The sequence below is a fragment of the Anas acuta genome, chromosome 9, assembly GCF_963932015.1.
Source record: "Anas acuta chromosome 9, bAnaAcu1.1, whole genome shotgun sequence".
Taxonomy (NCBI): Eukaryota; Metazoa; Chordata; class Aves; order Anseriformes; family Anatidae; genus Anas; species Anas acuta.
In genome coordinates this window covers 15,557,495-15,580,183 of record NC_088987.1, presented here as the reverse complement: position 1 = coordinate 15,580,183, position 22,689 = coordinate 15,557,495, and the positions used below count along the sequence as shown (strand labels likewise).

The 22,689-nt window shown below is 46.1% G+C and overlaps 1 protein-coding gene across 2 annotated transcripts; it reads right to left on the bottom strand.

Moving 5' to 3' along the window:
* Window positions 1-1,135: 1,135 nt before the first annotated feature.
* Window positions 1,136-16,538, bottom strand: CLDN18 (claudin 18). 2 transcript variants are annotated; one of them, XM_068692214.1, is made up of 5 exons: window positions 16,319-16,538; window positions 4,253-4,417; window positions 3,818-3,923; window positions 3,456-3,566; window positions 1,136-3,016 (listed from the first exon to the last, which is right to left on the bottom strand). In XM_068692214.1, the coding sequence occupies exons 1-5, from the start codon at window positions 16,536-16,538 to the stop codon at window positions 2,839-2,841; spliced, it is 780 nt and encodes a 259-aa protein (XP_068548315.1). In that variant the 3' UTR covers window positions 1,136-2,838. The 2 variants fall into 2 exon arrangements, with proteins under 2 accessions (XP_068548315.1, XP_068548316.1); XM_068692215.1 differs by lacking the exon at window positions 16,319-16,538 and adding an exon at window positions 9,036-9,317.
* Between the last annotated feature and the right edge of the window lie 6,151 nt (window positions 16,539-22,689).

Genomic DNA, 22,689 nt, shown 5'->3' with positions numbered 1-22,689 from the left:
TCCGTTATGACCAACTCAGAACCAAGAGAGGAGCATCTGTAATGTCAGGTGCTGCTACATAACAGACAAGCTCATAAATAAATGATTCTTGCCTGCAGAATACGATTTTTATTTTTTTTTAACACTGCAAATTTTCAGCCAAGGTAAGGAAATGAAAACTGGTGCTGGAAGATTAGAAATCTACTGAGGGCAGGAATCAGAGGATCCAGCTCTGCTTCAGCTTTCTGCCACTCTCCATAATGCTCCTGCCCGCAATCTTGTCATCTATATGCCTGCTCCCATCTAAGTGAAACTGAGAGATAGGCAGCTCAGTGTGTTTGTCAGACTATCTGTGTTGCATAAAAATAAAATGCAACTTTCAAAAGTGTGTCCTTGTAATTTTATGTGTGCACTTTCTTCTCTTCTCTTCTCTTCTCTTCTCTTCTCTTCTCTTCTCTTCTCTTCTCTTCTCTTCTCTTCTCTTCTCTTCTCTTCTCTTCTCTTCTCTTCTCTTCTCTTCTCTTCTCTTCTCTTCTCTTCTCTTCTCTTCTCTTCTCTTCTCTTCTCTGTAGCTGTTCTAATGCAGTATTAGTGCATTATGAAATGCACTAATTATGAAGTGCACTAAATGAAAAAGTATTTCTTTTTTTTTTTTTTCCTGAGTATTCTTCTGTATTTTTCGTTACCCTGTGTACCTCTACCTAACCACCACTTAAGTGTTTCCTATCTAAATTAAACATTCCTGTGCTTTCCAGCCCCTTTCCAGTGGAAGCTGGCAGGGGTGAGAGCATACCAGCAATATTTTTTTTTTGCCTTCCTAAGAACAATGAGGTATTTAGAAGTGTTTAATTGCTCCCTTGAAAGTCAGGCAGATGCTGGGCTTACCAAAGTGGTCCCAATCCCTAAAAGCCCTGGGTACCTGCTGAGCTGCACACCTCAGCACACCCAGGGAGTTCAAGGAAAATCACTTGGTTTTCCAGCTGGGAAGACCCAGTAAATGCTTTAATCAGATGAATCTGGTTCAGGAGCAGCTACCTGCAGCTCCCCCGGCAGCTTGTCCACAGTGAGGGCAAATATTCCTACATGGGGCAAGTTTGGCTGAGCAAGAAAGCTGGCAGCTTCTGTTCAAGGCGAGGAAAGAACAAATGAAAACAATGATTTGGGGTCGTAAAGGCCTTTTCTTTTTTAATACTAAAGTAAAAAATATAAACAACCAACAAAACAAAACAAAATCCAGCATGCAGAAAAAAAGCAAAAAAGCTAAGTCTATATTGAGATGTGGGGGAAAATCCACCAGAAAGACTGCATATTTAATTTTAAAGGGGACAGTGTTTCTCTTTGCACAACTGAAGTGGTATCCTTTCAGAACAAATCCTTAAAACAAGTCCTCCCCTAGTACAGATGGAAGAGTCAGCACTGGCATCCACTGGTTTCCCCAGGTGGCAGTGGGGACCAGAGTCCCACCGGAGAAAGGGCCAGGACCCTCTGCTGGATGGAAGATCTTCCGCTCTCTCCTCATGGTGGTCACCTCTGCTGACTGGCAGCCCCAGTGCTGACCATGCTCCCTCCACCTCTGAAGGCCAAACTCCAAGGAAATATTTGGCTCTACCCGTGATACCTCCACAACATGAAACTACCCAAGGAACTATCAGTGTTTAGCCAAAACAAATGTGCCTGTGAATAACTTACAACTGTTCTAAGTGGGACGAAAACCTGTTGCAGAAATCTATCAAAATGGCTACTTTGGAGTGTTCAGACTCTTTTTTGCTCTCTCTTTTGCTTATCCCTTAGTACCCTTCACTATGCTTATTGGCCCTTTCTTGAGTTCTTATGTCTCTTTCTTCAGCCCCTTTAAATGAATATCCTTTCTTGTGGATAGGCTGGAAGGGGCAGTGTCCCACCAAGGATTTAATCTTCACATTATCTGGGGAAGAATTAACACAAGAAAGTCCCGATGTTAATATGGAGTTACACATCTAGTGCTCCCTGGGATTCCTGCTCCAAATGCAACTCTAATTAATTCTAAATGAGAAATTCTTCTGGTTTCATCAGTGATGACATCTGCAGGAACACCAGTCACACACAGGTTTTCAGCTACTACAGCAAATGTCTAGCATAGGAATAACAATGGATTATATATATCCCCCAGTGAGATCTGAAGAAATAAATACACTTTGGTATCACGGGTTATAGCAAATGTCTAAGTAACATAAATCAGATTAAATATCACAGCAGATCAGCACTGTAGTACCACCAGCAAAGCAAAGGTGTGTCTGAGTAGAAATAGTGCCCAGGGAGGAAAAATGCCATGACTACATGGTCTGTATGCATTGGCCATCACCGAAGGGACATGACTTCATTTTCATTCAATACACCACAAAATAATACAGGAGATTTTCAGATTATAATTTCTGCTTTTCACAATGTTTTTGGTTTAGCTTCTTGATTTGTTAAGGCTTTTTCGTATACAATCTCGGTATGTGTTTTTCAATCACAGACATCCAAGGTGACCACAAATGTAACAGGACCATTACTAAATGGGAATTGAAAACTTTTAGGTGAATTAGAAAATGGCACAAGGCAGAATCCTGGTCCTGGCTATCAGAGTTTATATGTAAAATATGAAGAAATAGTTCTACTCTGAAAGCATAGAGACATTACTTTTGCTATAGGCATGCTGAGAGAGAGCATGCCAGCAGTCAGCCAAATAAAACCAATGTGGTTAGGATACCACCTCCAAGTGGGGGAAAAACAATAGAAAACACAACCCTATTTACATACTTATTTGTTTGTGTATACTTGTTTCTAAACTGTAAAATGTTCTGTAAAATACAGCACACCTCAAGCTCAGAAAGTCTACTAGACATAGTCATATTTTGAAGGGTACGAGCGTCCTCCATCCTCGCTTCGAGGAGCTTCTTCATACCCTGGACCTTTCCTAGTCTTCGTTTCAGGTTCGTACCCGGAACCGACCTTATAGGGCCCAGTTCTGTAGGAGATGTTCCTCCCCGATGCATTGTAGGACACTGCCTTGTAACTGGAAGAGACATGAGACGTGGCATCAGATGCTGCAGGCTCTGTGACTCCCCTGTGCTGCACCCTGTGCTCCTGTTTGCTGTTGGGTTTTGGGAAACTCTGTACTGTCATAACTTGGAGTTGCTGAATATGCTAAGTGCCAACCACCCGCAGACAGGCTACAAGTCTCTCTCACATTTTTTCATAAACCTATCCTTTCTTTCCTGTGAGTAAATCACTGGCTGAGTGAAGGACCTCCCAAGGTCTTCCCTGAGCTTCCTTTTCTTACAGATAAAAGAAACCATTTCCCTCATCAGCTCCTCGTAAGACTTGTTAATCATGATAACTTTTGCAATGGGGTCATTATGCCTACACCTGTCTTGTGGTGTACTGGCTGCATGCTATCTTGCCACCCAAGGCCTCATGCAATACCTTCCTGTGTCCACCACAGACAGACTTACCGGGATTCTTCCGGAATCATTCCTCTGCAAGCAAGGCACATCATGATGCCTCCTACGAGGGCCAGGCCGCCTGCCACCCAACCAACAAAGAGGGCTGAGCCAAAAGTGTACCTACAAAACAGCGATGTGCATGGTTACTGCTTTGGCCATGCTCCAGGGTGTTTCTTCATTGACATCCCAGTCAATTTGCTCAGACTAATTATCTTTATCTCCAGTGCAGGTAGGAATGAGGTTCATTGAATCTTCCAAGTCATGGGACCAGAGTACTATGCACCCAGAGTTTGTTTTTCCTTCAGCTGCAGCATGCCCTGGCCCTGAGGAAATCTGCACCATGGAGCATTCTGAGCTGAACAACCACCTACCTGTTCTGGACGTTCTGCATTCCCTGGTACATGTTGGTTGTGGACATCCAGAAGTTTGTGACCAGCATGTTGGCAAATACAGACACTCCGGTGATGGCACACAGACCTGAGATCAGACAGAAGGGTTGACTGAGACCCATGTAATACAAACGATCACCTTGGGCCTTGAGGAAACACCTTACAGCTTGGGTGAGACACTGCCCTTTGTCCTGACATGGTACCTTATGGAGAAGTGGGGACCCACTGTGTGTTTGCATTTCTGCCACAATTTCTACATATTTACATTCCAGCAGCAAAAATAAAACTTTATACTTCAAAATCCCAAGTCCTACCAGCAGAAATGCCTGTGACCAGATGTGATGAAGACTGATCCAGTAATCAATTTCCGGTAAACACAATGATTTGCATATGGAAGACACAACACCACCCACTTACCTGCAACAATAAACATGATGCCAGAGGTCAGAGTCATGTTGGCTTTTGCAGAATCCTCCATGCTGCCGATACGAATGCATTTCAGAGCAAAAATGCACACAAAAAGGCCAAGGATGCCCAGAACAATACCCACGATCATGAGGGCCCTCACAGCCTGGAACATTGCTGCAAAACAAATTAAGAGCCACAATGAGCAAATGAATTGAGATTTGACAGAGCCTGGGAAGTTTTTAAAGACTATTTATATATAAAAATAATATATATATATATATTATTAAAAAAAAAAAAAAAAGTTTAATATGCTGAAGCAAAGACCATCCCATGGAAAACAGGCACCACATCTACTCTCAGCATAATTTGGGATGCCTCTGGAAATGCAGCTGTTTCTCTCAACTTCCCAAAGAGCTGGATGGTTTAAACAACTTCTTTTTGGAAATGTCCATGGGCATTGGTCATGATTTATTCAGCTGAAATTGATGGAAAGGGGTTGGTATACAGCTGGGGCAAGTGTGAATCAGGCTTGCGTGGCCTTCTCTATTGCTACTCCAAATAAAGCAGTTCGGCTGATTGCATTTGCATTGAAAAATGTTTCATAGGAGTGGAAAAATCATGACTTTCTAATGTGAGAAAGTTAAAATAAAGCCTAAATTATCTGAAGATACTGATATTCCTACTCATTCTCAGTGTGATAATGGATATTTAACATTGCAGGAATATATCAGGTCCTTAATTTAAATATTGCAGGAGCCCCAAGCTATAGTGTTAGAAATACCACAATTTTCTACCTGCAATTCAAAGTGGAATAGAAACCTTCTTTTCTTCATTCAATTTGTAAGGATTTGCTCATTTTATCTCTCTGTATTTATGTGCATCGCTGCTGCACCTCTAACTTACATCACACTAATGCTCTGTTGTTGTTTGGCTGATCTGTTTTTTTAAAAAAATTGAATTTTTCCATAACTGAACTGATTTGAGAAAGATTTTTTTTCCCCAGACAACAATGAGTGCAGAGAGCTCCACCCTGCTGTCCATGATATTCCAACCACTCTGTGACACCAAGTGGAGCTCTGTATGTTCCTCCTTTATAATAAAAACACATGTAACAGGACAAGAGAAAATCACCTTGACCAATGCTACACATAGACCAAGGGACAGCAACAAGGCTTCAGCAATGACCTCCCCGGCATGTCCTTTGATTGCTTATTTGTAATATTAGACTTGTATACACCCATCCATGTTAATTAATAGGACACACAAATGCCCTAGCTCTGAATTTATTGAGCATTTTGCCATCAGGGTGGGGTTGCTTGGTTGGAGGCAAGCTGTGATGCTGGTGGGAGCTCAACACTGCTGTCCATCAGGCAGCAAAACCCCTCCAGGCTCCTCCTGGCTTAAGTAGAAAAGTAGGGGGGAAAGCAAAGGGGAACATGCACCTTTTAAAATGTAGAAGTGAAGGGAAAAGCCTGGGTGTTTGAACGCCAAGATGATTTTCTAATAAGGGCACATATCCTGTCTTGCTTACAGCCTGATACTCCCCACCCTGGCAGAGACAGGAAGGTGGCAGCGCTGGCAGGGCATTGGGAGGACGTTGTCAAAAGTATTTCAAAGGCTGTTGTGACTTGGCCAGGACACTTTGAAGCCTCTTTTTGCCCTGCCATGAGCTCTCACAGCCCTGGGTTTGGCTTTGATGCCTCCCTGTGCATGACACTTGGGGAAGATGACAAGAGCTTGTGAGTGATTGAGAGCGACAGGCAACATATCCCGCAGCCCCAGCGGCTGTGGTAACTCTGCCCATCATCCCTTTTACTGGGCTGACCCAGGGAAGGGAGGGGAACCTTTTACAAGCACTCCCCAGGACAGCAAGGTGTATGGAGCCTGACCAGAACCACATCGGAACTACAATGCCTGGACGAACAGCCATTTGCCATCCCACAAGCTGGGACTACATCACCTTCTCCCATCTGGCAGTCCCACTGGGGCTGCTGCTCTTATGACTCAATTTGCCCTTATCAGCTGATAACAAGTGCTAACGAGCCTGGGATTTTCAATCTCCCATTCATCAGCCCCCAGGTGCGAGCTCACTAGTTATTATTCATCCGAGAACAAGAAGCTGGCGGATATGCCTTATCAGCCCTCAAAAGGTGTTCGCGCAGCACCTGATGCAAAGCAGAGAGCTGTAAAGAGAAGAAAATCACAATACTCATTTGTCTTTACAATCACTAAAGTTTCTTTCTAACTGCTTGGTTTCAGGAGGGGCAACAGAGGCCGATAAGGCAGTATTAGGGATCCTGATGGCAGGTCCTTGTAGCCTTCAGGGTCTGTCTCTGGGACAGTCCTTTGTTCCTGGGATGTTTTCTACAGACCTTCTGGTCCCTATGTGCCATCACTAGGGTGGTCCAAGCCCTTCAGGAATAGGTGACCCGAAGCCAAGACCTCACCAGGATATCGTGGGCTCCCAGGAAAGATGTTATCTGGGCTTTGAGTGCCTGTGGAAGGGCACAATGGGCAGGCCAAGCCAAGCATCTGCAGACACCAGACTTCTGCTGGAGCACTGAAGTCCAAGTGTGATGGACCTATACTGAAAAGCAGCAATTTGCCACCATCAGAAAGGTAGAGAAGGGACACACGGCAGGGCACAACAAAGTGCAAAGCAATCAGCAGTCAATCCTCTCTGCAGGATGTCAGTGCCACAGGGTTCATTTATGCATTGTTTCTGCAAAAGGATGGAAAGGCAAAGAAAGTGCTCTCAGGTCTGCTGTGGCATTAAGACCCCTTCACCAGGATCCTGGGACCAAAAGTGAGAGCACTGCAATATGAAGTGAATTGTGGCATCCATCAGAAGTCCTCTGAAGAGAGCTGCTTTTCAAAGGCAGTGACCTCCTCTAGCAGGAAGGAGTGGAAGGTTGCAGACAAACAAAGCAGGAGGCTGAGGAAAATAATTGTACCAGGAGCACTAGCTACCATGCTGCCCTGTAGTTGAAGCCAAGCACAGAAACGACCTGCCCGTCTTTGACTGTGTATTTTGCATTGGATACAATAGCTGTGCTCTTACTTGTGCATATATGATTGCTCGTTTTGCACACACACGATTTCCATACAAAGGGTTTGTCTGCCAGAAAACAGTATCAATGCACATCACCAAAATACATAAATAAATAAATAAATAAATAAATAAAAGTCTGAAATTTTGAATCAATTTGCATTACTACATTTTTTCAGTCCTAAGTGGAACTGGAGAGCTGTCTTTCCCCCCAGTGTTACTGTGAGTAGTGAAAGGTGACAACAAAGCAACAAAGCAAAGCAACTTAAAGTCATCCAGACTAACACCTCCAGCATTTCTGTTACTAATACAAAATACAAAGGTGAAAATGTAAGTTTATGATGAGTGTGATCAATGGAATATGGAAAGTTTAGGGGAAAACGCTTTTTTTTTTTTAGTTAACTAAATTGAAGCTAGAGCATTCCTTCTCTATGTTTTAAGGTCAGCATCAACTAAATGGGCAGATAAAGAGAATAAAACTGACAGAATATCTATGACACAACAGAAATTGTCTGTGAATGCCTTGCACATTTCTTTGTTGCTTTATCACTTAAAAATAAAATGAAAAGTAGAACCTTGATAATGATAAATCAGCATCGAAGTAATGGTTATCCTTGCCTCAATGCTCTTTTAAAGCACAACCACATACAGGCAGCATTATTATGATATGCAAATGTAGAGATCAACATGTGTATGTATGGTTTGATAAATATATTTTTTCTGTCAAATGAAATGAGCCATAAGTCACCTGGCAATCCCAAGGCTGGAGCCCTAGAAACACATTTATTCCATCACAACCCTCAGGATGGTCACAGCCTGTTCTCAAAAAGCAAAAACCGCACGCCAGCATCCTGGTCTTCAACACAACATTTGCCCCTTCCTTGCAGCAGGGGAGAAGTGTGGGCATCCGTGAGGGTACGGGCTGGGAGACTGCCTTGTACTTTCTTCTGCACCAGTCATTAGATGCAAAAGGCCTGCATGCAGTGGTGATTGCTTGCACCTAGCTGCGATATTTCCCCAAGAGTGAAAAAGGCGCTCAGAACTGCATTTGGTGCTTGGTGGCAGGGCATGGTGCCATAGGGCACAGGGAGGCATGGGGAGCCAGGCTGGCTGCCCCCTTCCCATGGCTCCAGATAGCTCAGGAGCACTGGAATACCCTCGCATGCAGGGAGGTGGGAAAAGCTGCTCCTTTTGTACCCGACACCATGGAAATCACAAGCAAACGAGTAAGTAAAACCCCTCTGCAACCTACTGCTGCAACCACTAAAACTCCACTGTGACTGAGCACACCCTTCCCCTCCTCGCCCTGCCCACACTGCTCCGAGGAAGATTTCTTCCATTGCAGAAAAGATCTGTATTTTATGGGAAAAATAATACAATTGTTTTCAGCAGAAACCACAATTCTAATAACAACACAATAACCTCACGCAGCTGCTTTCCTTGTGCTCTGATCCAAAGGGGCAGAATATCTGGAGGTCCAAGCATCCTCACTCTCCTCATATCAGTAACGGAGCTGAGCCCCATGGCACTCATCCAGAGATCACCTACACATGCTCCAAGTTGTGGTCTGCACCAAGTGAAGGTATTATTTTGGTAACAAATACGTGCGTATTTTTATGCCCGTGCACCGAGAAGCCTGGAAATTTTATTCCTTGCAATATGCTTTAAAATTGCTGCTCCTGTTTGTGGGTGCAGAGCTACAGGAGAGCTCCTGGGTTAAACCTGGTGCATCTTTTGCCCTACCTGGCAGCCCAAGAATGGTGAAATACGGCCGGCACTCTGTAAAGCCTGAGCTCTGCCGCACGCAGCTCCTCCACAGTCCCTGATACTGGAAGACGGCTGTGACCGGGTTGTCATACAAGTCCTGCGTGCTCCACATATCCATGGCAGTGGACACCATGCACCCCGCAACCCCCAGCGACGAGACGATGAACCCCATCACCTGGCAGACGGTGGTGGACATGGTGTCTCCCCCAGCAAGAGGAGGTGAGACAGCCCCGGGAAGCCACAGACCTAATGGGAGCACCGAAGTCCTCCCGACTGAGCCACCAGAAACGCAGCAACCCTTATCAGATGCTTTCCATTGAGCGGTGTGTTTGCACAAAGTGTTTTTGCAAGATAGTCCGGTTTCACTCTCGCTGGGTCGGTTTGTGCTGGCAGGGCCCGAGATATGAGCTTTTGTCCTTTAGAAGTGCTTGTCCTTCCCGGGCTAAGCGGCCACGCTCGGTCAAGTGTTGGGCAACTCACTCAGAGCTCACACCGGCCCCCGCTGAAACCCTTCTCTGCCCATCGGGCTCCTGCTGCGTGCTTGGCACAGCGTGAGCGTGCTGAGAGGGGCAGGGGGAAAGAGCATGTTCCCAGGAGAGCTCAGCATCCACAGCTCACCGCCTCCTTGGCTCTCTGCTTATGCAACGTGGGAGTAAATCTGCCAGAGGGCCAAGATGGGGACACCTCCATGCCCTGATGTCCCTGTGGGCTGTAAAAGAGGTGTGGAGGTGGATAGGGACACCAGTGGCGAGCTTGGTGGGTGGCATGGGGCCTCCACCACAGACAGGGGCATTGCCGCTCCTTGCAGCCTCCTGGGGCATCACCAAGGTCACCTCAAATGTTCATGAGCCCCCAGATTACCCAGCAATGCTCCCCCAGCCCTATTCTCCTCCAACCTACATCCCTATCACCCATCACGTGGCCCCACCAAAACCCACGTGGGGGGCAGGGACCATTCAGAAAGTGCCTTTTCTGCATTAGGTAGGGCAGTGGTCCTGGAAAATGGGGCAGGGGATATAAAAATTAGGAAATGAATTATCTCTTGGCACAGCGGAGTAGTGCTAGGCTCAGAGGAGTAATACAAATCCGCCGTGATGCTCTGCTGATGGAGCACAGAGAGATACAAGGACCTTCCAGACTTCACACTCATCCCTTCTGATCCAAGACCATGTTCCAAGAGATTTAGTTCAGCCCTGACCTAGAAACAAATTCTTGCTTTACCCAGCCCAGCTCCATGCCACCATCCCTCTCCATATGAACGCCTGGTCAAGACAGCGTGAAAGCTACAAGGAAGGGAGGAGAAGCTGATTTCTGTGGATGGATGATTTACAATGGGGTTGTTACACATTGGCTATTCCTTCTGGAGAACCCATGGCACCCCTTTTGCTTTTGGGACTGTGCAGAGGGCTGGTGGGCATCAGGCAGAAATGCTTTTGCACTGCAGTCTGGTAGGTCCTGTTATTGCAGCCAAAGCCATCTTGTGTACAGATCACAGCCATCAAAGCCCTCAAGGGCCAGGCACAAGATGTCTTCTCTTCCAACAGCTTCATTTAAATTTAGTCGTTTCCACTGGCAAGTTTACATCAGGGGAAGGGCGAGCTCCAACATATCTAAAGGTCAGAAGTAGCCAGCAAAAGTAATAACGTGACCAAAACCCATGGAAGTGAGCCCTCGAGAACAAGAGATGATAGGAGCTGCTCATCCTCAGTGAGGAAGAGGACGCACTCACAAACATCAAACATACCTCATCTGGGGTAATTCATTGTGAAAAGTCAGGGCTGAGGAGGACCTGGAAGCTGGGAGGACAACAAGGGCTAGAATAAGCAATGTAGCCAGCTCCCCATCCCGACCTTTATGGCCCCACAGCCTGTGGCAGATGGGGGCAGGGGAAGGAGTTGCCGAAATGTCCCCATTCCCGAGCATCACTCCAAAAGGGCTGGTTGTGTCCAAGCCTGATGCTGCCCAGCAGGTCCAAAGGACCTCCTTCTTGCCACCAAGTGCCAAGAGGCCACATCTCTCTTTTTCCAGGCTAGACCACTTCTAGCCATATCCCATGGACTGGTGTTCCTCTGGGACATCACTCCTACTCCCAAGGCTGGTGTCACCCCGCAGGGTTTGCGTGCAATGGCTTGCAGAGGTGAACACACACACAAATGGACCCCAGGGCTGGTCACAGCTAAAAATAACCCCTTGGGGAAAATGTATGTAGGGATAGTGGAGTGAAATGCAAAGGACACACACTTTCTTCACATTTTTTTCCCAAGAAGAACCTCCATCCAGCTTGCTGGTGGTGGTGGCTCTGCTGCACACTGGGTCCCTGTGTTTGCTTTGCTGGGAGGGGAGCACCCACTCCTTCCTCTGACCCCTTCTGCTGGTTTCGGCTGCCTGCAGCTGGAGCTGCTCTTCCAGCCAGCAAGGCTTGGGAAATGAGGGTTATTCTGAGTCCTGAGCTGAGCAACAAATGAACCCTCAGCCATGCTCAGCACCCCAGGCACTGCTGTATTTGAAGGATTTTTAACTTTTGGAGAGGTTTTTATTTGCTCATCACTGGGCATATTGCTTCAGGTGCTATCCAGCCATCCCAGCATTACCTGCTTGCCTTTTCTCATGCTCTGATCCGCATCATGTTTGTAGACACGGGACTCAAAGTCCCCATAAGTACCTTCCTTGGTGGCTGTTTGTAGCAAAGTTATGGAGAAAAAAACACAAACCTGTTTCCATCCCAATCCTTCCTCCAGCCTATTTTCTCTGCCTTTCTGAAATGTTCTTATTTTAAACCCAAATGCAGTGTGCTTGTTGTTAATGGTTGCTTCTGAGCCACACACGATAGGGAAAAAATACATTTCCCTTTGCAAAAAAAGAACTCTTCACACCATTTTCCCAGCACCCAGTCCAATAATAGATGATGACCTGGAGGTTTTATCTGAACTTCTGGCTCAGTGCATAACCTGAAAAAATCGTTGGGTGGTGGGCAGCTGTAGAGAATGTCTCAGCATCTTTACTACCACCTGATATCCACCTCCAGTCACTCCTGGTGGTTGTCTATGGCCCAGGGTGGCTGGAAAGTAGGGGACCTCTCCCCAGGTATGGACCTGTCATTCAGCCTCCACCAAGGAGGTGGAATTTTGGGGCCAGAGGGCTCACCCTGCTGCATGGTGATGCTGAGCCAAATCAGAGGAAGGGGCACGATGTGGCACATCTCTCGCGAAGACCAAGCTGCCCCACCAAGAAGCAGAGAATGGGGCTGCTCCCCACTCCTAGGCATACCAAACGAGGAAAAGGAAAGGTACTCTGTGACCACTCCCCTCTGCAACCTTTATTTCAGCTCATTCTTGCTTTATCTACCCAGGCGTCAGCTCTGTATTATCTCAAAACTGTTCGCTGGTCCCATTGCAACTCCTGAATGTTATCGCTGCCTCTCCCATAAAAATCACCTACAGCTCATGTTGACTTTAAAATTTGCAAATATAACTCACACCCTGGCAGTCAGTTCCAGCTTGTTCAGGCCGAAATAAAGCAAACCCACCCTTTTCTTTCTGTCCCGCCATTGCTATGATGACTTCAACTTCCCGAAATATGTGGCCCACAGGTCCATAGCATGAGAAGAGGTGCCCAGCCTTTCTGAACCTTGGCGTGGAAAAGGGTAGTAGCAGCACCCCATCACATCTCAGGCATCCTCTACCCCACTGGTCTTCAGGTGGTCAAGACAGGTTTTGGAGGTCCCTCAGCAGAGCTGACATGAATGGAGATGCATCCTTCCCCACAAGCCTCTGAGCTGTAGCTCAGCCCCGACACAGCAATTAGCAGTCCCCATCCTTATGAGTATCCAGCAGAAATGCTGTTTCCTTGGCTAGTGTGCTGCCCAATCTCAAAACACAAAACAAAACAAAACAAAAAAAAACACCCAGAAACCCAGAGCAAGGTTTTTCCTAGGACTATGCCAAAAAATGTGAGTTGGTTGTACATAAAAAAAATAGAAATAAAATAATAAAAATATAATAATAATAATAATAATAATAATAATAATAATAATAATAATAATAATAATAATAATAATAATAATAATAATAATAATAATAATAATAATAATAATAATAATAATAACAACTTCTTAGAATTTCATTAATAGACTGGAAAAAAAAATCCGAAGCAACAAAAGACCCTTCATAGCCTATAGTTCATAAGTCCAAGCAAACTCCTAGAGGACGCAAATACCCTGTCACATAAGCTTGCATGGCCACTGAAAGTTACCAGCTACAGAAGTTTAATGGGATGCTTTCAGACTCAAAGTTTGCTGTTGGAAAATCTGAAATATTCTTATTTTTTAAGTCACCAGCCTTTTGTTACAGAGCTGAGAGATATCTCTGCTGCCTTTCTGGGAGGGTCAAAAGAGATTTTGTCTCAGAACAAAATGCCCTTTCAGAAATGGCTGAACAGCTGTAGCTGAAGATGACTGGAAAAAAAGAGACCAAAATAGAAAAGAGGAAGATTACTGCTGACGTTATCGTAGGTTAACAAACTTGCAAGCAACTGAAAAACTCTCATTTTTGCAGAAAGTGTGACTTCTGCAATAGGTGAAATGGTCACCTTCATCAGTGCTCATCTACCTCTGTTTATCTATTATTTGTATGTTCAAATTCAGATCGTGTCCTCCAGACAGTCATGGTAAGGTCTGCCCACACACCAAAACAAGCAGCAAAAATAATAAGAGAAAGCAAAATTAGAACAAACAGGCTTAGATCTCAAGTGACACATTTCACCAGAGACTGACTGTTTATAGCCGAGCAGTGAGGGGGAGAGACATAAAGTACCTGTTATTTCTCATTTTCATCTATTATCTTGATTTTTCCTCAATCTATTTGAAATTAAAATTCCCAACTAAATTGAAGATAGATGATGGGCAAGGCAAGTTTAATCTTTGCTATGGGAGCAAGGGATTGAAAAAAAAAAATCCTCAGAAACCCAAACTTTGCTGATGTACTCAGGTCACCTCGCTGCTTTGCTGGAGTCCTATTATTTTTATTCACTCCGGCACTATTGTTCCCAATATAAATTGCCATTGTCAGAATAATAAATAGGGGTTTATAATGGAAATGCTGACAAACCATTAACTATGGCACGGTTTGCAAGGGGGGTTTAATGGAGATCAAGGTGCAGCACGGTTAGAATAAATGTTGCGACAATCTGCTTAAATAATTTCTTTGCAAATTAATAATTTCATTTTTAGCATCACTTTGTGCCCCCCTCTGGCTGGGATGCAGCTGCCCTGCAGCGGCAGCGGGTGGGATGAGATGCCCGTAGGAGCAGATGAATACAAGAATGGAGACTAGAGGCCTGGAGCTTATTTTTGCACCAGCTTCTCCAGAGACTGGCAGTGCCAAATGATATATAACAGAGGGGAAAGGGGGAGCGCATGGAGTGACTTGAGAAAAAGAGCAAGCTCTGCTCATTAAAAAGAAAGGAAAAATCCACCTCGCTTTGTAGGGCAGTGCTGATAGCACTGGCCGCAGAAATCAGTTCGTCAGGACAAAAGGACATGAACATTCACATAGTCACACACCAGAAGTGAAGGCAATGACCCCTCACCAACTTTGGGGGTTTTTACTGCAACTTCAGGAGTGTCAGGATCCCACCCACCTTTATTTTTAAAAGTTGTGCTTTGTTATATATATTTTTTTTAATCTCTGTTTGGTTGTGCAATAAAGCCAGCAATTCACCCAGTAGCTCTGTTGAACCTGTAAGGTGAGCAGCTGATTGGAAATCTAAACATTTAGGAGAGGATTTGGGAGGGACAGAGACATCTCCAGCAACCAGTCAGATAAATGCAGGAAATCCACCCTCCAGACTGATTGCTGTGCATTTGCATTTTAGGAAATTAATGCCCACCCTACAGCCAGCACTCTGGGGGCTGGGACCTGCAAAAAGGGCTGTAATCACGCACTGCAGTGCTGAGATTTTTGAAGGTATTGCACAGCAACAAGAAGACCCCAAATCTCAAGGATTCTCCAATTTCCGCAAAGATTAAAGTAGTTCCTGGAGATGAACACTTGAAAAGCTCAATTGTTCCTTCTCTAGAGTTACATTCTCCATAATTACATTCTCCATAATTTTAAGCTTTTAGAGCTGATGAACTGAGGAAGTTCTTCAGTGTGTGGTGGGAGAGTGTGTGTGGGTGTAACTTAAGACTACAAGGGGAGAGGATTTGCGTTTTACACCTCTATTTGTTCCTTGCAAGGCAACTTTAATCTTTATGCATATAAGCAATTGGCATGCTGGAGTCAAGTTTTTCCAACCTGTCCTGCCCCTTGCTGCATGCATTTTCCCCCGGGGAGAAGCCTCGGCTTTGACAACAGTGATAGCACGAATCCAAGCCCTGCTCTAACATCCCCTTTTGGATGTTGCCCATGGTTCACTTGCTGCAACTCATGGTTTTTGCCAGGGACCTCACAACAGGATGCCCAGGCAGGATCAGCACCACGTCTTTCTATCAAAATGCATGCCTGCACCCACAACATGGTGTGAACACATGGGGCCATCCACAGCCACAGAAAGCCATGGATCAAGCAAGTGGAAGATGCTCATGGGCACCCCTGGCACCTGGCACCAGAGGTGGGTGAATTTCTGTTTTGGAAATGTCATTTGGCAGCAGTTCTGCAATACCTGCTGATATAATTGGCTTCTTCCCTCTGTTCTTGTGTTGCAGCACAGAGGGTAGATGGATAGAATAACCTAAGTGCCCCTCTCCTCAGTGTATTAAGGCAAGAAGGAAATCTCGATATTCCTCTTGCAACCTAATTGTTCACAGCCCTGGGTACTCTGGGCTCAACCAGGACAGAAATGACACCCGTGGAAGGAAAAACTGGAACTGAAGGTAAATTAGGGGTGAGCTGAACAGTGACTTATCCTCTTTGAAAAGGATCTTCTCAGACACCAGGAACATTAGTGGTTCTGGTGGGAAGCCACATGCACCATGCAGCTGGGGTGCAAGTGTACACCCAGGTCAGTCCTAGGAGCCTTTCCAGGACAACAGCTCAGCTACCTCATGCATAATAACAAGTTCTGCTGAACCCCAGCTTGGCTGTGGGAGCTGAGGTGCCTCCAAGGGCCCTGTCCTCCAAACCAGGTCCCTCATGGCTAAAAGGTGGGTTCCCCACTCTGCACCAACAATTCCCCATCACCATTGATCACCCACAGCACCACCTGGGATGCAGCATGGCCACAGCGCTGCCCTCCCAGCCCTCGCCAGCAGCAGGCCCTACCTGGCAGCCCCAGGATGGTGAAGTAGCCGCGGCACTCGGTGAAGCCAGAGCTCTCCCGGACACACGTGCGCCACAGGCCCTGGTAGTTGAACACGGCCGTCACCGGGTTGTTGTACAGGTCCTGGGTGCTCCACTGGTCCATGCATGTCGATGCGATGATGCCTCCTATTCCTAAAGCGGACACCACGAAGCCCATGGACTGGCATATTGTGACGGACATGGTGCTGGTGGCTCGCTGGGCAGGCCCTCGGCGCGCACAAGCCTCCACAAGCTGGCTCTGGGGCACGCCGCCAGGGCAGACGGGACTTTTAGCTGGAGGCACAGCCTACGTCATGGACGGGAGTCAGGAGAGGTCTGGCCTGCGCCATACAAACCTACCCTTTCCCTTTATCTGTTTCGGTGAGATAATTTTCCTCGCTCAGTACCAAGGGCCGTTTGTTGCAGGCAGTGTGAACGCCTCGCTCTCTGTTTACCTTCTCCTTCGAAGCAGAGGTGCAGCCAGCCTGGGCAGTCGGGGGCCAGGAGGTCCCTTAAACCAGTCCCTTAAACCTTCAGAGGCAGCCACATGCTTCAGGGGGGCAGGCACAGAGATGCTTAAATCAAATGTAACAGATAAGAATGATGGAGAGCCTAGTCCTTTTCTGGCAGGGTTGATGATTCTGAGCCCAGTGGGGTGGCATTTATTAGCACCCCTTTATTTGGGAGGTGTTTGTAGGTATGTGTAGGACAAAGCGTTCTACAGACCGCTCTCATCTCACCTACACACAGCTGAGTCTGGGACCAAGCTCAGGGGGGCCGTGTGACAGACCACTGCTTCATGCTTGACCACAAAACTTGAGCAAAGGATGGTGTGCAGCAGAGGGTAGGATGTAGCCAAGGGCAGTGCCCCAGCAGAACAGGCATTCGGATGGATCTCACTGCATGGTGAAGCCAGGCTAGGAGCCAAGGGGAAGGGAGCTGCTGCCAAAGGGTGGGTGGTGGGAACCTGCAGAATGATGTGGGAGCACCAGGAAGGGCTTGTTTTGCTGCTTGACCAAGTCTGGCAGACAGCCTGAATGAAAAAAATCATAAAAGCAAATGTGTATCCTCATTCTCTATCACTTTTGAAGAGAAAGCAGGTATGTCACTAGGTATTGTTGTGAGACAAGAACATCTTAGAGTCCAGACCTTCTCCTAGAGACTTTCTTTGCTGGGTAATGAATGGCTTTTTTTGCCCATTCTGTGGCATCCCTCACCACTTCCTTCCTAGTGCGGTTTTCCACAGGTGCTGACCTGGCTGCAGTCAGGGATTTTGCTGGAGAGCTGCTCTTATGGGAGGGAGAGGACAGATGAGCCCTGTCTCGGCAGTGCCAGGCTCATGCAGGGCACTTGCAGATCCAGGATGGGTCATTGAGAAGAAGTTGAGCTGAAAGGGGCCTCGGAAATTCATCCAGTCCATTCCTGCACCCACAGCAGAGCAATGCTCTGACCTGCCTTTGGACATTGTCCACAAGGGAGATGTTGCTCCTACCTAGGAAAATTTATCCCAGAGTTTCAAAAATAAATGTCATGCCTAATACTGATTTTTGTTCCTCATTGTTCAGGAAAAATAGTGCCCGAAACTAGACACCAAAATGGAAAAGATGACTCTGTGTGTCTCACCAATAGTCCTCTGGTTTAAACATGGCACTGCTCCGTTTTCCTCGTTTTCTCCAAGGGAACAGTATTGGTGAAATCACGCTCACTCTCACAGTTCCCTCTCCCAGACCCTTTTTGGGCACAGCGATACCAGCCCCAGTGACACACCTCACCCGCTGCGTGTCGTGGCTGCAATTAGTTTCAGTATCAGTCAACAGAGCTTAATCACAGAAAGCTTTCCCAGTATCACACTGCCAAATATAGAACCCAAAACCGGAGCGCAAATACACTCACTGTGTTTGTCACAGCCAGGGTCACCTGGCGACAGGCAGGACCCATGGCAGATGGCATGGCTTTGAATAAACTGAATTAAAGGTAGATTTGCCTCACATCTGATCAATCTGTGAGGCCTGGAAGATACGCATGCATGGAAAAGCTGCCTGCAGGCAAAGGGCAAATCACCCCTCATTTTGATTCAATGCCGGTGCCAATTTACAGCAGCCAAAAGAATTGGGTAGAATCATTCACAAGCAGAAATTTCATGGCTGTAACCACAAGGACAGTTTTATCTGCTGACGGCATTTTACTGTGAAAATAATGAAGGACTGAATTCCTTCAACCACCTTGGCCTAACATTTTGGGAGAAGACCAATTTAAAAATGGACATAATGGAAAAGGAAGATGAAGCAAGGAATTCAGACCTGCAATTTCAATTGTTCTGGGCCTCAAATTACAACTGTTTCTGGTAAGGACTAAGTGGCACAGTTTCGTCTCAGCCATTTATCTCCCACAGAATGGCTATGCTGAGTTTGAAACCTTAATGTGTTTTTTTTTCCAAAGGCCACTGGCCTCTGCTTAGCCCAGGTCCAGCCAACTGTGTCCACTGTCCTCCCTGCCATCACAGGCCATGTGGAAAATAACACCCATTTCAGAGCAGGGTTTGCTCCTCTGCATGTGACTTTGGTGATTTAGACTGGCTTTATCCATCCCTGGTGCCCCAGTGAAGGAGGCTCCCGACAGGACCCTGCTGGAGCCACCAGTCCCATCCCATCAGCAAAGTCCACGCTCCAGCTAACACATCTCCTCTCCTTTGCAATCCCACTGAGCCTCCTTCTTCCAGCACGGCAGCGAAGATTTCTCCCGAACACAGGATTCATCCCCGCCAAGGAGGACGCCTTGTCTGCCTAATTATTTTATTCATAAGCCGGCCGTAATTTCAAAGACATCTAGGTGACCTATCTAAAGCTAAGTGAATCCCTCACCCCGGAGGGGACCCAGACTTCTTGATCCCTCTGGGGAGCTGGGGTTGGGTGGTGGAGGAGCTGCTGGAGGAGTGATGTTCAGCCGGACAATGAGGAACACATTGACAAAGCGTTCACATTATTGGCTGATAGGTCTGCATCAGTCACTCATTCACAAGCACAAGGTCTAAATTGCAGAACCAATTAACAGCACTAATAGCCCTTGCCTGAATTAATCTTTGAGACAAAAGAGGAGAGAAGTGGAAGAGCTATTAGCAAATCAAGCTGTACCATCCCTGCTTTATTGCGGGAATCTAAGTGTCTGTATTTGGCTATTATGAACTGACTGCAATTACAGCCCTCATTTAAAATGATTAAGTGGTTATAATTATTTTTCAATTAAAACTTAGATCTTCCATTTATACAACATTGCAGGCTTCAATTAAAGTCCTTTTTCCTTCCTTTTTTTGGGAGAAAAAAAAGTGCTACTGTGCCAAAATAATCTTGCATCTTTTCTACCCATTAAGAGCCAAATAAGATGCTAATAATGCTTTTGTTTGCATCACTCCTTCCTGGCCTGGCTGAACTCCTACATGGTGAAGGAGATTAAATGCTGGGCACAACACTTGAAGTACCTGCTGGAGGTCAATAAAAACGAGCTGGGGAAGTGGTACAGGCCTCAACAGCTTCTCTGAAACAAGCTATGGCCAAGTAAAACCTATGTTAACCACCTTCAGGGCTATGCATGCAGTAGTTTCATTGTTATTTATAAGGAAGATTGGGGTTGGGGTGCTGGGGCGACTTGGTTTGTCTTTTGCCAAGAACGAACTCACTGCAACACGCATGATTGGAGTGAGTGGGGCTGCAGAGGAGCTCAGGATGGGTTTCTTAAAGGTCTGGATTTAAAAAATAATCTGGAGAGAGGGAAGCCATAAACTTCATCCTTGAATTTTGCAAAGTTAGTTTTTTCTACTTTTCACTTTGAAATGTCATTTCTCTTTCTAACTTTGCTTACAGGGACATGAGGGGGGTTAGAAGAAGAAAGGAAAGTGAAAGGAAAGGATATAAAGAAGTGTTTGAGATGGAATGTGTTGGTCATTCAAATAGAGTCAGTCAGCCAAATGTATTTTCCTGTGATTTTTAGCCACAGTACCCACCCCAAAATGACTTTTGCTTTTCTTTACCTATATAAGGTTAGAGCTCTCAAGTGGCATTGCTTGCCCATGACTTCTATGGCCAAGTTTGATTCAGGAGTGTTAGTCAGCAGGAGAGAAAGTCAGCTACTGTCAGAAGAGCCATGCCACGCTGAGACGTCCCTCCTTCCATCACCAGGTGACCCCTAACAGGGCATGTCACAGCAAGCTTCATCCCAGAAATGCTGGGTGCACCAGGAAATCATATAGGGAGTGCATCTTGCAAACAAACAGGGAGCACGGGGTGGAGGGGGGTGACTCAAAGGAGCAGGATAAGAAGGTGTTCATAGCGAGGGAGGCAGGATGCAGGCATGTTTTGGTTTTCCCAATGCAGCCACTGCTTCATGTTCTTAGGGTCTCCAGGGAAAGGGCACCAAGGAGCAATTTCCCTCCAGAGGCTCATGAGCTCCCCCTTCACACCTTCTTGGGCATGGCCAAGCAAGATTAGCTTCTCAAGCAGAGTGAATTCATGACACTTCTCAATCCAGATCTGATCCCCACAAGCAGTGAAACAACACTCCTGTTTGCCCTCGGGAGGAGAAGGAGGAAGAGGAGGAGGAGGAAATGTACGGTAGGGAGAGCTTTGTCCACCAAACAGGATTCAGGAAAACTCATGAATTGCTGTTTGTTTCCCTGTTTTGTGACAAGGAAAAACCCTGAAGGAGCAGCAGCACAGGAAGCAGCATCTGAAGACGAAGGGCAAGCACAGGACCCATCTGACCTCAACTTATCTTGACAGCCTTCTCTCTTCCTTTTTCTTTTTTTTTTTTTTTTTTTTTTCTTTCTATTTTAATTGATTTTTCATTGTTAATATTAACCCTCACTGAAATGGCCCAGACAAACTCATTCTCAAAGGAAGCAGAAAGACAAGACCAGCACACAGGAGCTGGGACCTTCAAGTGGATCTTGAAGATAACTGAACATCAGACCTTGCTTGCTACAGCAGCTTTAGTGCCTGAATTTGGCACCTGGACACCTTTGTGAACCTATCTGGCAGGACTATTGATAATACTTCTTCTCTAGGTGCTTGGAAATGGCTTTAAGTCAAATCCTAGGAGAGAGATGACCCAGTGAGCTCCATGTGGGACCCCAGGCAGAGGCTTACACAAACAAGGAAGAACAAGCAACAGGTTGAAGACACAGGACCTTGTCTCACTGACACGAATGCAGACTAAACATAAGTGCAATTAACAGTGCAATTAAATATATTCCTAAGCAGTGATATTCTCCCAGGCTCAGTGCTTTGCAAGAATAGGAGCACTGCCTGAAATAATGGACCCTGTTACCTTAGGCAGGGTGGCTTTGGGTGGCAGCAGGAACCCGTCTCTGCAATCCAAACTCACAGGTATTCTCGGTGAGGCAGGGGAGTGGTCCCCAGGGATTAGCTGCTACAGGCACAGAGCGCCTCTTCATAATGCACTTGGCCATAAATCGATGTGCTTGCTGACAGCCAGCCTGGGTTTCCTTTCTTTCCCAGGTTTGGATCGATAGGCCTTCTTTTCCCACCTTAAATAATTTCTTGATCACTTTGTGTTATTTTCACTCACAAATTTGTATACAAATATCATGTGTGCCACTTTTGTTATCTTTCTTCTAGGTGGCATGGGAGTTACCCCTTCAACTCAGGACACAAATCATGCTCTCTAATCTTGTATCGCATTTGCTGCACAACTTCAGCCCCCTCCAACACGTTTATTTTTACAACTTGATACAAAACCTTCCCCTCGTGCTGATGCAACACTGAGGCTGCATATTTAGGTACTTAAAAGCCAGGAAATGTAGAAACTGAGGTTAAAAGTGGAATGAAACTATGATATCACACGCGCATGTTGTGGCACCCACTCAGACCTCACAGTCTGCAGCTGAGGAGCACTCCTGTAAGAGGTCCGTGTGTTTGCTGTCCACAAGGACTTCAGGGGTGATGACGCATGCTGCTGCTCAAACAATCCAAGGCAACACAGGGTACCGGGGCCTGCTTCTTTCATTTCTTTCTGTGCTGAAAATAATCCATGAAAAAGTTTTCTGCCTGTGCAAGGTAGGCAGAAAGAATTGAGCCTTCCTTGGAGGAATTATGCCCTGACAAATTTTGCCCAGGGCAAATTTAAAGACTGTTTTTGGTCACAGAGTAATCCATTTTTCAGCTGCTACATATTTAAGAAGTCAGCAATGAGTTTGTCACCGTCTGCCTCTGGAAGTCAGTGTGGTGCTGCCTTTCAGCAGGTTGCAGGGAGGCTGTGGGGAGACTGGGGCAGGCCAAGCAGAGGCAGAGGACGATGCTTTCTCTCTCTGGGGTTTCTCAATGCAGAGAGGCTTTCTGCAT